At 35.5% G+C, this 14276-nt stretch overlaps 1 protein-coding gene across 1 annotated transcript in view; it reads left to right on the top strand.

The window, feature by feature from the left end:
• GABRA1 (gamma-aminobutyric acid type A receptor subunit alpha1) overlaps window positions 1–14276 on the top strand; it is a 57298-nt gene that overhangs the window by 7706 nt on the left and 35316 nt on the right. Inside the window, exon 4 of the mRNA XM_006165053.2 lies at window positions 9173–9240. Within this exon, the coding sequence (XP_006165115.1) occupies window positions 9173–9240 (68 nt within the window). The remainder of the gene's footprint in view (window positions 1–9172; window positions 9241–14276) is intronic.

The raw sequence follows: 14276 nt of genomic DNA, 5'->3' as shown, positions 1-14276 counted from the left end.
TCACATGGTTGTACATCATGGTTCTATTTTGAGGCTGCCAAATGTCATTAGTGTCCCAGAGGTTTGAGGGAAAATGCCTTGTCAAAGACACAGCGCAAATAGGTGTCAAAGGTCCTACCAGGTGTCCCTTCTTATCAATTTCAAATGTTCATTTCAGGTCATGCTCTACAGATTTCTTCAAGTTTAACTTCTGCCCTGTTTTCATTTAAGTTCTTAGAGCAATAATCATAAGGTCAAATGAAGAGTGGCCAAAAGGGAAAGCACGTACACAAAGTATTGATACAAAGTCTGTGTACATCTAAACTCGTTAATCAGTATAGTCTAAGCAGGAAGCATTTTAACAAGTTATCATATGCACACTTAGACCATAGAAAGTCATAAATCTTGGCGCTGTATACAATAGACAATGAGTAGGTTGAACAAGATACTAGTAGATTTCTTTACAGAATTGACTATATTAATTCACGCTGCTGCATGATTTTTGTTTTAGCATTGACTTCTATATAATATCTATGAATCCTAGAAAATAACAAAAGTAGACATGTATTTAAAATGCAGAAATAGCAATTGCCAAATATAAAATACCTTATTTTTAGTTAAAATGAATATAATATGCTTGAATCATAGAACATTCTAGGTCTTGGGAAAATGAAGAGAATAGATGTGCTTAATATTTACTACAGATGATTTTTCTGATATTTCTGATTCCTGAAAACATATCCTGAGGATATGATGGACATTAAAATATAAGAAAAGGTAGCTCCAATATTTATTTCTATTTTAAGTGTCCTCCTGAAATGTAGCATACTAAATAGGATGGATTTGAGATTTCTAAAAATGTCTTAATACGGAGTAAATCTACTTTTTTATATTCCTTTATTGGAGTGCATTTATTTTTATTCTTAAGGGATTAAAAATGTGTTTATGTAGATATTTACAGAGTCAGCAACTTTTTTCTATTTTACCTTATTTCTTTCATGAGCGAAAGGGCACAGATGCTTCCTCTACAGGAGCCTAGTAAGCTGGGGCCACCTTCTGCTAAGCCCCCCAATAGTCAGGAACTTGGGTGCTCAACTAGACCTGATGTGTTTTGGGTCAGCTCAGGATCGGAACCTATAGTAGGCCAGGTGGCTTCCTGCATTGCAGATCAGTAAGCTATGGAGGCTGGCCACAGAGCCATCAGCATTTTAAAGTAGATTTTAAAAAATATTCACTAGAGAATTACTATGTAAAATACTAAATACAGTATTTAGTCATTGTTTAAAACACAAAAACCTATGGATTAGAGAAAAACGTCAACACCCTGATTGCTGGCTGCTGTAAATTAAAATTATCTCATAGTTTTCTTACAGAAATTAAGTCTTAAATTTCATCCCTTTACTTTAGTTTTCTAGTAATTAAAGTATGACAGACATTCCAGTGGATCCCTATTGTAAAATGGACGCTTTCCCCATTTATTTTGTATAGGAGATACCTGCTTTCGTATGAAAAGACTGTGTAGAAGAAATACTTAGATGATTACCATTAGTTTGTAAAGGGGTAAAATTTGCCTCTTAGTAAGCTCATGATCACAACTAAATTACTCTCCTTTTGTAAAACAAAAGGGCCTGCTGTCTTCTTTATTGAGACAAAGTCTGATTTTATGAAAGCACATCATATGAAAGGAAAAGATATTTCGTTCTGTTTGTTATCAGAAAATAGAAATGTGATAAGTGGAGACACAAGACTAATATAAGAAACCCTTGCATGTGCAAATTTATCATTACCTTTTTTTTTTTTTGAAATACACAGTGTACCGCTGAGTATATGCTGTAAGTTCAATAACTAGGAGACAAATACATAAGTTAGTTGATCTGATCGATAGAAATAAATTTGCAGATATTGTTACACCTTTTCAAGACCAGAAGCTATCCTGAGAAAGTGAAAATGAAAGAATATCACAGAGAAAGACATCCTATAAAGGATACTTTTTAAAGGTAGGATAGTTAACAAGGATTAGAATACCTAGAATTCAATATATTCAATTCAGGACTGTTCAGAGAAAAATAAGTAGTCACATTCTTACTTTAGGTACAAAATGAATGAAGAAAACTTTAAATAGACTTGAATTAAAAGAATCAGTGGTTAGAATATACAAGTCAAGATTGTGAGTAATTATTTAATTCATTCTGATAATGTTTCTCTTTGCTAGCAAGCTGTAGAGGGCTCCTTCTTGCTATTAGGGTCTGGCCAAAAATTTGAAAGCATTTGCCTAAAAGATGGTCCATATAGAAGACAAAAATAGGAAAAAGTATACGAGTTAGGAAAATGGAAAGGTAAATTATGAAGGTTGAAGGGATAAAGGTGAGCAAAAGAGAGCGATGGGGAATTAGGAGATACAAGAGAGAGAAGTGAGAGGACTGAAAAGGTGCAAAAGGGAGAAAGAGGAAATGGGAAAAGAGAAACTGATCTGAAGAGGATAGGTAAATTCAAGTGACCCTTAATTAATCAAAATTTCTTTTTCAATTTTAAATCAGGATGAAACCCAAACTTTTCTGAGAAAATTGATTTCTCCATTTTCCTCGTGTTGCCAGTGATGACAAGAAACCTGGAAATCTGCTTTAATGTTTTTTCTAAAATCTAAGTCATGCTCCCACTGAATTATACCCCATCTGGATAGAATTTCAGTCACTATCATCTCACATCCCTTGTAGTCTGGGAGTGGGGCAAGAATAACTCTTAAATAGAAATCCAAAGCTTAATCCTGAAGGGAGATACCAAGATTATAAAGACAAATATAAGGAATATTCCAAAAATAAAAAAATGTGTACTATTTTTAAAAGAAAATTATGCATGCATTTCAATTTTTTCCCAAAAGGAATTTTTACTTTAATTCCATTTTTCCATGAACATTTTAAAGTCTCCTCATAATATTAGTCCAGTGATATTTTCCACTTCCTCTTGTTCCACTCTATATACAGGTTACACTGAATGAAAGAAGGGGACTTCAAAAAGTTCATGAAAGAATGGATTAAAGTACAAGTTGATATTGGTGCAAAGAAATTGTGAAATCCATGCATAAGTGTTTTCATAGTATGTATTTCCCATGAACTTTTTGAAGTCCTCATATGCCAAGATCCTGGGGTCATCCAGGCTGCTGTACAGTTTATAGTCATGCCATACCACCAAGCTAAGGCTTTCACTTCTTCCAGTATACAGAGTTATTCTTGCCAAAGATAGAGAAGACATTTTTCTCTATAAACAAGTTCATTTCATTCTTTTTTTTTTTTTTTGACAGGTTTTTGCGATAAGGCATGTGCACTCACCAGAAAGACAGAGAGAGACAAAGAGACAGAAAGCAAGAAACCACCCCCCTCTCCCAAGGGAAGATAGCCATGCCACAATCCCTTCTCCTCCATTCTCCTCTTGGGCTCTTGGGCACCCACACACACATACATGCCTGTCATGAGTTGAAGCCACTGGGTCTGGGACTTGAACCATGGTCGACTACATGGGAGTCCAGAGACATAGCCATTATGCCAACTGCTGGTTCCTCATTCTTTGGAAAACAAGTTAGTACAAATCTATCTTTAAGTAAAATACAAAAAGGATAGAGTGAAGGAATGAGGTATGTTTTGAGCCACATACTGAAGTAATTCTAGAAGAACTTTACACTCTGAATCTCCCATTAATGATAGTTCCTGGAAATATTGTTATAATTTCTAAATTTACTCTGAAATATAATCTTAATGAATAATGTATAAGATAATAAATGCCTTTCAAAGATTTTATCATTAAGCTACATAAATAAAGAAAGCAAAGGAAGGCGAGATGGATCTGTATTTCAAAATTGACAACCCTTGGTAGTTCAGTGGAGAAGCTGAAAACTAGATAGGTAGGGTTGGGGTAGAAAAATGGGCTTTAGGGTTCTTTTATTTTCTACTCTATGCTTAACATATTTGTTAGCATTTAATTCTTTTCCCTGTAAGTATAAGATATTTGTTTTGTTTTGTTTGGGGGATTTGTTTTCTTCTGGATTTTGTTTTAGATTTTGCTAAATTGAAAATATCAGAAGATCACTTTCTCTCAAGGTGTTTTTAGCACTAACATATTACTTTTAAAAACAATTTATGAAGCCAGTCTGTGGCACGGTGATTAAGGTGGCTGGATTGCCACATGGCCTATTGCACAGTTCAAATCTTGGGCCCAGAAGCTTGAAAAACACACCTGGTTTGTGTCCACATTTCCAATAGGAAGGATGGAGGAGAAGGGATTGGGGCATGATCATTCCCATGTGGGGTGCTTTTTCATTTGCCCTCTCTGTATCTCTCTGGTGAGCTCATGTGCCCTCCGACAAATTTAAGAAAAATTTAAAAACAGACAAAATTCAGCCTATGCCTCAAAGTAGACTTTCTTCTTACATCATAATTTTTCTTTTGAATCTTGTGTTCTTTATGCCCATATGAAACCTTTTAAGCCGAACTTTACCACAATTCTTTCATGAGATCTCAACTTTATGATATCTAAATCCAGCCCAGCCACAGTGGTGCACAGGCAGCACTAGCACATGGGAACCTGGAATCTATAGGAAATGGCAGGGATTGGTACCTGGGCAGACCCAAACGGGTATCCAGGTGTGGTTGCATGGTCTGTAATTCTAGCTAAATTAGAGGCAGGCATAGGAGGATGGCAGCATAGTGAGTCCCAGCCACAGCGCCTGTCTGTTGCCCTCTCTTTCTCTCTCTCTCTCTAATAAAGGAAAAAAATGATAGAAACATCCCAAACTCTTAAAGTGAGGCAACTGGGTTGGAAATTGCCTGCCGCTGCCAAAATGGTATTTATTTCTTAGGAAATTAGCTTGGACCTTGGGTTGCATTTCTTTGTGTAAGAAATAAGAGAAAGTGGAAAACAGAGTACTCTGGGGGAAAAAAAGTAGATTAATTTTTTTTGTGAAATGATATGCAGTTTTATAAAGTGACTAGAGTATTGAAAAAGCATTATAGTTTACTACTTTTTAAAATTCAACTTAGATCTGTCTCAAGATATGTCTGAAATCCACGATATTTAATTTTTTTGTGTATCCTGCGTGATGTGAGATCAGAGAGAAACATTTAGTCACATCCAACCAATGTGAAAATACATATTTTTTTACTTATATTAGGAAGTCAGAATCTCAAAACTTATGAGGACAAGATATTTCTGTGACAAAGAGGATTCAATAATATATTCTAAAGTGCTGACAATTTCCAAGGAAAGTAAAAAGAAGGTTAGGGTTATCTAATCATTAGTTGCTGTTGATAGATTTAACTTTACCACAAAATGGACTTCAGTGTCAGCTTTTTAAATTCTACTCTGAAATCCCTCCTTTTAGATTTGCTCTAGTTTTACCGGATTTTTTTTACTACAAGGCAAAGGGCAGATAGACTTTGGCATAATGCAACCCCATTTCCAAAGATACCCTATATCGAGACATTCCGAAACTCAACTGAATTTTAGAGAAAATGCAGTTACCAAAAATCTAAGAGGAATTGTTAAAATAAGCAGAGAAAATCTTTTACCCTTTATAGGCTGAGAACACTAGTCAGCTCATGAAGCCAGCCTGTCTAATGAATCCAACCTAGAAACCCAAAGGAATGTTTTAGCATGTTCAGGAAAACTTTCTATTCTCATTTGTTATGTTTCATATAAATCATCTACCTGATCAATGCTGAGAATGTTTTTAGATTAAAATGTAGCCACTGAGGATATGTTAAATTATAAAAACCCCAGGATTAGTAAACAGTTTACTTTTTGTGCAATTGTCCTGACCTTTTTATACAGTTTCCATTACCCTTCTTGATTCCAGTACCAATGTGAAATCTTTAAAAAAGTTTTCTGTAGATTCTTGATTTTTTTCCTGGCAGAATCTGAATTCTATATTTAAAAAATAGCATAGCATTCGTGAGACAAGAAATCTCATTGTTAATGGTCACGGACTGCCAGATTTGGCAAATTTAAGAAAGCAAAGTCCAAAGTGATAGCACATTTCTCCAAGATGACTGTATTATTCTCACAAAACTAAAATACTACACTGGGAAGAGAAATTATGAGCCTCAATGTTATCACAGATTGTACAATTTTGAAAAAGACTGATACAGACCAAATGAAGTCCATTTGCCAGCAGTTCAACACACAGTTCTCCAATGGTTTACCCTCTCCCCTCAAAACTACTCACATTATAAAAAGGGAAAGAAGAAATTTTTCACTGGAAGTGAGATAAATGTCTATTGCAATATAATTGACTTTTTTCCCCTGGGAAGTGTTTGTATCATCTAATCTTGAAATTCAAAAAAACACAGAAGGGTCAGGGATTGGCTAGATACCTTGAAATGTCAGTATCTACCAGAGATCGTAGCTGTGGGTATCTTTCAGATATGGTTGCTGAACACAGTCAAAATTAAGTAGCACAACATATCAACTAGGGTAGAGGTACTAGTTTTTCTAAGGAAATATGACAATAGAAATGAGGGGCCAGCAGGTAGCCTGGTGGCTGTGGGTCTGAACTCCCACATGGCTGACCACAGTCGGAGTCCCGACCTGGCAGTTGGCTCTCTCTCTCTCTCTTTCTCTCTCTCTGCCTCTGTCTCTCTCTGTCAAATTGAAGAAGAATAATAAATAAAAATGAAAATGAATAATTTTTTTTTAAAAAGTGGAAATGAAACAGAAGAAATAAAACTGTTGCTCCAGGTAGCCAAGGAGCTGGGACATTGCCCAAGCCAGTAGTAACAGAGTGATATTTATGGGAGCCTAAGACATTTTCAATTTCCAAATAGGACCACTTTGAAGTAGGGCTCGAAGACATTTTATTCTGTGAATATTAGTTCATTTAGTCTCCATGTTGTATATGTCTCTGTGAATTAATAGACACAACGTAGTTTAAAGGTAGCAACAGACCTCTTTCATAAGTTATGCATTTAAGATGGTGTACATTACTTTAAGTACCTCTGTAGACAGCATTTCCAGTGAAAATATGACCAAAGCAATATAAAACAAATCATTGTGATAAGCATTACTAATAAAATACCACCTGTAAGTCTTCACTATTCATTCCCTCCTCCATTCTTTTTTATTACAGTCATTCTTACAATTCACTCCTCACACAGCGTCAGCTATCTTCTTAAACTGCAAGCAACACTTCATTTCATTACCCAAAGGCTTCCTATTGCATTATAATAAAGGTCAACTGTTTACTGAAATGCACAAGTCTATTCAGGTGTGGCCTCACTACCCTCTAGAGTGCCATCTTGTACGAGGATCATTGGTATCGCCAGGCTCCAGATAGACTCACTTTCTGTTTCTTAAACATAACAATGCATTGTCACCTCAAAGCTTTTGACCTGTTTTTTCCTCTCCCTGATGCTGTCCCCAAATCTGGCCGGAACTGAATGTGTCTCACCTTTTTAGGTTTTACCTCAAACGTCATCTCTTCAAAAGACAGAATAATGTACAATATGAAAACAAAACAAAACAACACAAAACAAAACAAAAAAACAAAACAACTATGCATGGATTTCAAGATTATTTTGGACCAGAAATTAACTCATACTTCAACTTCACTTTCCTGTGAACTGTTTGAAGAAGTGTGTGTGTGTGTGTGTGTGTGTGCATGTTTGTGTGCATGCCTGTGAGGGGGAGAGGATTGTTCATTTTTAAGGCATTCACTTCACTTGTTTATTTAAGTCATGGAGGTGAGGAAAAGGAGGGAGGCAGGCTCCTCCAACAGGGTCTTCATTCCAGGAGCCTCTCACAGCCAGAATCACAGGCACGTACGTGTGCACCTCAAATGCTCAGGGGCTCCAGGACAAAGGATTTATGTGGATAGATTCCACAAGGTGGTATGCCACCACTTGGCTCCTTTCTGCAAGCTTTTTGAAGTCCTTTTATTTATGTTTGTGCATAACTATAAATATTATTCTATCTAATCTATCTAAAATAGATTTCTCTTTAAATCTATGAGGTACGCCACAAGAGAATAGGAACATTTGCACTTTCATTCATCTGTGTGTTACTATAATCTAGCAAGTGCTTATCTGGCACATAGAAAATGCTCAATAAACATTTCCTGACTTCCTATTAAAGAGACTATCTCCACCTTCAAATTACTTTTTTTCAGTCAATGTACATGTATTTGTAGCATCTGACATGACCTTCTTGGGAGAAACTTATACATAAAGTATTAACTAGTCACAAGTGAAGTGTTGAGAGGGAAAGTTCAGCTCCTTGGATTGCAAAATAATTTATTATTGCATATTCTGGATCACCGCTTTAAAGACCAGAGATATGAATGTTCTGAAACATGAAATGAATTGCTTAAGACACTGGCCTGTTACTTCTCAGAGTAAAGGTGAAAATTACAAAGTCATCTTTTTTCACTTTCAACTCTCAACAAATTATTTCTTTTTCTGCAAGTAATGTTTTTCTATTTCTTGGTGAGTGATTGTATTTCTTTGAAAAAGTCTTTGTTGAATGTCACAGAACTGCAATAAATGTTTTATTGGTTGGCATATATGCCATCAAGGACTAATATAATAAAAGCACATCAAATGTGAAATGCAATCTATTAAATAATTACTTTCTATTCCATAACATGTTCTCTTCATCCTCAAAATTGGAAATATTTACATAGATGATCATATTTTTACCAGGGGTTAATTTGAATAATCTGGTTATGATTTAGTGCAAGAAAGCAATAATTTATAAAACATACCCTTGAGTACTTAAGGAGTTAATAAAGCTTGCTAAACATTCCACACACTTCCCAAGAGCCATCTAAATACCTGGAGGATCTGCCTAGATGTTTAAAAATATTTACACTCAAATCATACCCTATGCTAACATATTTTTATTGCAATATGAAGTGGTATCGTATCATTTAGGCAAGTGCGTCCATTCTTGAACAATTTATTAAGCGGCATCTAAGTTCTTTATAAAGTCTGCCTCCCAAAGTGGCATATTTAGGTTCTGTTCTCCATTGAAAATATTAACTGTGAAATTTCATGTGTAAGCAGTAAATTATCAGGACTACACAGTGGACCAATTTTAGAAATAGCTAATCAAAGTCAATAAGTTTCCCATTTGGGTGTGAATGTGTGGTGGTGAGATCTAATAAGGGCTGTTGATAGACACTCACTGGCCCAATTTCCTGCTTCATCAGAGCGTGTAACCGAGGTGAAGACTGACATCTTCGTCACCAGTTTTGGACCTGTTTCAGACCATGATATGGTAAGTGTCACTGCATCTTTCATTTTCTTGGGGTATTTTTAAGTTTAACTTCTAGAAAAATAACATAAAGTATATACTTAAGGTGCAACCTGAATGGTTAGATTATATCTTTGTGTCTGTGTGTGTGTAATATGTAATGTCTATATATATATATGTAATTTGTTTATATAATAGAAAAGTACTCATTTACTACCAGATCAAACCTATTTTTGTAATCACCAACCACTGCAGTCTCCTTTTTCTCATCCCTGAAACGATGGTTTTATCTTCGTTTACATTCTACAAGCCATGTAGCGAGTTACCTTTCATTCTAGTTAGGAGGCCATGTTGATTTGAAGATTACAGGTTTTCAGGTAGCCAGTAGTGTTATGGAATAGCCATAAACATCATGATTTCTGAAATGTTTTGGGGTCTAAGGAGAAAACTAGAATAAAAGTTGAATGAATAGTTGACCAGAATTAGACTAAGAAACAGTTAAATTAAAAACCATCATTGCTTCATTGCAAAAGGCATTCATTTAATTATTAGCAAAAGTAAGTTGAATACATACTTCTTTTCTCTTTTCCCAACCCAAATAAATTAACATGAATTTCTGTCCTATCTGATGGGAGTAGGTAAATCTGTAGAGCTCTGCAGATATTATATAATATATCTGAACTCATAACAGCCAAGCTTCTATATAAGCAAAACATCATAAAGAGGCCACAAAGGCATATCATGATGAATATTTTAAAGATATACTAATTTAGCATTAGTTTTGAAATGTCTTTTTGTCAGTATCTTATTGTAAAAGTTCTTTGATTTCATAGTAGTTCAGAGAGATTTAGAATAACAGTTACAGAAAATATCGAGTTGGGCCAGCATTTCTAAAACTATGGAAGTGCATCTATCTTAGGGTAGAAACTCTAACAAGTCCTGAGGTAGTGAAGCCTGTTTGACTCTATTTAACCAATTGTTTTCCAATCGCTTTTGTCCAAAATCTTTTGTTATCTTTAGATGCCACTATCATTCTGTAAATGTAGTATTCATTGACTTTAACATTGGGAAATATTGGCCTAAGGGGTAACTAGATATTGGATATAGGACAAGTTTTAAAACATACCAACTATCCAAATAAAAGCCAATGGAGTATGTGAAATATTATACAACAGATTTCTGAACCAGGTTAGCTGGACTTATTATCTCATCTGCTTCACTCAGCCCAGTATATTCTTGGAGGAGTCTCTTCACTTAAGACCTCACTGGATCAATATTTTCATGTACAAAAATGGAAGTAGTAGTAATACACTTGGAGCTATTCCAAGTATTAAATGAATTAATACATGAAGAGTGCTTAAAACAATTCTTGGCATATAATAAACACTTGACAAATGTTTGCCATTACTACCGTGCAAAAAATAGAAATATAAAGTTCAACCACAATTGTGGATTTAGTCATCTGACAACTCAGTTCATCGTTACGGTCAGTCTGGAGACTATTTTATTGAAATACTGTGTGATAGAGTATCTCTGGCTCATTCTTTGAGGACCCACTGTAGTTCTCCCATGCAAGAACTGTCTTCCCTTGACGCTATTCTCTCATGGTACTTTTGTAATTAAAAATAGGTCCTAATCAGATTTCAGGTCAGATGCCAACTCTTCTGTCTGTATTCCATACAATCCACAGATAGTTTTGTTGCTCTCTTTCATGTGTTTCCAATATAAATGATTTGTTTTAGGCTCTCTTCTGAGTCCTGCTTTCTGTGAGGCAATATAGCTTGTGAATTCAGATTGGCTCTAGGATGTGAACTGAGCCAACTTAAATCTTACCACTACCAGCAGCATGACCTTGGGCAAATTGTTTTAAGTGTCTAAGGCTCAAAGTATCTCAAATGTTAATATAGTTGCTGATACCTCTAAGATTGTCATGAATTTTAAGTGATTAGGTAAATAGAGTACTTATCAACAGTGCTCAGTAAGTAATAGCTATTATTATTTTTGCTTCAAAGCCCCTTATCATGTCTTGTAGATCTCATGGAAATTTCTTTTTTTTCTCCAGCCATCTAAATCCTATATTTCTGCAGGGACCCAGATCAAGACACAGATGCTTGATGAAATCAATTTTTATTAATCCAATAACAAATTAACTTTTCCATTTTGCATTCTAATCCATTTATTGACTATAAAATACAGTTCAATTTTTGACCACATACACATTGTGTTGCTTCATAAAACTATTTTTCTGATATAAATAAATGTCTTATTTTTATAAATTAATGCCAAAAACCATAAAGACACACTCGGCCCACATAGTATCAGTGTCTCACTGGTTTAGAGGGTTAAAATTTGGCGATTTGTCTAGGAGACTACATACATTATCTTTTAAAAAGTTGAGTTTTATGGAACCCAGGAAATTACATCCTCTTTTCTGTCTGAGTTCTGAACTCCTTGAGAAGGAAGTCAACTGATCATGGGAAATGGGAATAACATCTATATCATGATTATGATCATATTGCAGAATGTAGTTAATGTCTGCAGACAGGTGGATTAGCAGAAAGCAAGCATCAGAATCAATGAGATTAACCACACACCCTCACCCCCCCTACCCAGTGACAGTGTTGACTTCTCTCTGCTTCAGTATAGATGGTCCACATAAAACTTTAGCACAGAGGAAGAGGAGCAGAATTAGTCGGTCTTATAGACAGCAAGCATTCAAAATGGAAAAGACAAGAGGAAAGGGCTGAGATACACAAGACTTATTTTTTCCATCCAAATTCACTCATCAGATTGAATGACTCCATTGCTCCTTCCCCAGAAGCATGTGGGAGAATCAGCAAATCCAGAAATTCTTTGCAGGCAAAACTTCTTTTCTCATCAATTAAATCACCACGAGAGGAGATGAAGATTACAGACATGATAATAACACTCCTAGTGCTACTGCTGATAGTAATTTAAAAATAAAAGGTGACTATGCGTTCTGTCTTTGGCACCTGGCATGGTGCCTTGCCAGGAGCAGCTGTTCCATAGGTCAGTGCCCAAATGAAGCCACATGTGACCAAAAACTATTATTTTCCTGAAAAAAAAAAAAAAAAACGAACAAAAACATTTTGTATGCCTTTGACTTACTAATTCTAATTAATTTTGGCCTAAGGAATTTTTGTTTGTTTGTTTGTTTTTATCTCAGGAGGTGCACAATAGGATTTTTAACCACATTAACTCTGTAGTTATTATGAACTGTATTTCCTATGTAACGTTAGGTCAAAAATCAAATAAGAACAGAGTGTTCAAGGCAAGTAAACTATTGCCTAAAATTCTAGACCAGACAGTATTTGAATGGGCAAAGGATCAAATTATCCATAGGCCTATAACTGATTTCCTAAGTGACTTAGTGGAAATGCTACCTGATCACCTTGCTTTAGAAGATTAACCATTTAAGCCATATTAGGTAAGAATTACACATAAGAAGAAGCAGGAGGATTTAAAGGCAGACAAAATTAGAAGGCAAAAGGGCAAAGCTACTTTTCGAAACAGGAAAAGCTTTCTAGATTTTAAAGTGATAACTAGTACAATATCTGATTAATACTAATGACTATAACAACACTTAACATTATTGAATGTTTACGATATGTTAAGCACCATGCTAACGTCCTTATGGATCATATTTCATCCAAACCTCATGCCAACCTTTTTCTGATAAGTATCATTTGCATATTCTAGAAAGGGAAAGTGACCCACTAGCTAAGTGTGGAAACTTGAACTCAGGCCATCTGGCTCTAGGGACTTAGTTCCCAAGGCATCTGACTAATCTGGAATAGAAAACAAAATTAGGACAACTTCTTAACTTTATTTTAAAAACCATTAATTGGCAATCAAACAGCACATTCCCAGGGCACTAGGTTCTGACAGAAATATCCGGGCAGCACAATCACAGGGCCTTGTTTTCTGTAGTGCTTAAAATGTATTAAATCAAAGCACACACAGATGGTAATAATAGTGCAAGCAGGGACACTTCAATGCAATATTTATTTAGTAACATAGGGGATGTTTGTCCCAGATCTTCAGAATAAGGCTCACATTCTCCAGGGACTTCTCTATTGAGCAAAGTAACTCAGAGAGACATTACACTTGCGTGGCAGGGGCTGGAACTCTTACACTTGAACGGATTCTTCAGCCAACCTTTCTATTCAGGCCCTCTTCAGCAAAGTCTCCTCTATTGCATTCTGCTTTTATTTTACTTAATGTTGACTACCTTTTCACTTTCCTCAAGTTTCTTGTCTTACAATCTTTCCAAAAAAATGCTTTTTCATTCCCAGTTACATAGAAATTTTATATAAGTAGGTGTTGATAAAATAATAGAATGGGAGACAAATACTAATCTTTGACATTTACTAAAAGCTTCCTAAGTTCTAGGTGTTCTTGAAAACTGTTTATGAGTATTAAATCAGTTCTCACAGTAGTCAAGTGAATTTTCCACTCTTCCACAATTAGGAAAGTGGGACTATACTGAGGGTAAAGAATGACCTGAGTCCTTTCAGCCAGCAGGTTCAAAACTCCTATTTTTAAGCACTAACCTCTGGTTCTGACCCTCTTCACTCTCTTATTCCTGAAGAAAAGACTCTGATCCATCTTGGTCCATACACTCTTGGTCCATACACCCATAGTAAACTATGACCACTGGGGCAAGGTCATGCTACACAGATAGCTACCAAAGCCACCTGCAGCTACCATGGTAATCACTTAAGGGCAATTCTTAGAAAATAGAAGGCCAAATATTTATTCTCTTGATCAGGCAGGGGCTGATTATTATTCACTGCTTCTATTTCATGTTTTGCTTCTACCTCTAATAGAAGGAAAAATGGAATTGAAGCTTATCCAGTTAGTGTTGCTTCGTCTTCTTCCTCTCTCTCTCTCTCTTACGTTTGTGTGTGTGCACACGTTATATAATATTTGAAGGGAGAAAGTCTTAAATGAACTTGGAACTGTCATCGTCTGCTGTTAGCACTAATCAATACATCTGGTGGTAAACATGATAAATATGTAAAAATCAGGATTTGGAC

The sequence above is a fragment of the Tupaia chinensis genome, unplaced genomic scaffold, assembly GCF_000334495.1.
Source record: "Tupaia chinensis unplaced genomic scaffold, TupChi_1.0 Scaffold143796_1, whole genome shotgun sequence".
In the NCBI taxonomy this organism is placed as follows: domain Eukaryota; kingdom Metazoa; phylum Chordata; class Mammalia; order Scandentia; family Tupaiidae; genus Tupaia; species Tupaia belangeri.
Note: the sequence above shows the minus strand (reverse complement) of the source record. Positions and strands in the feature narration are given on the sequence as shown.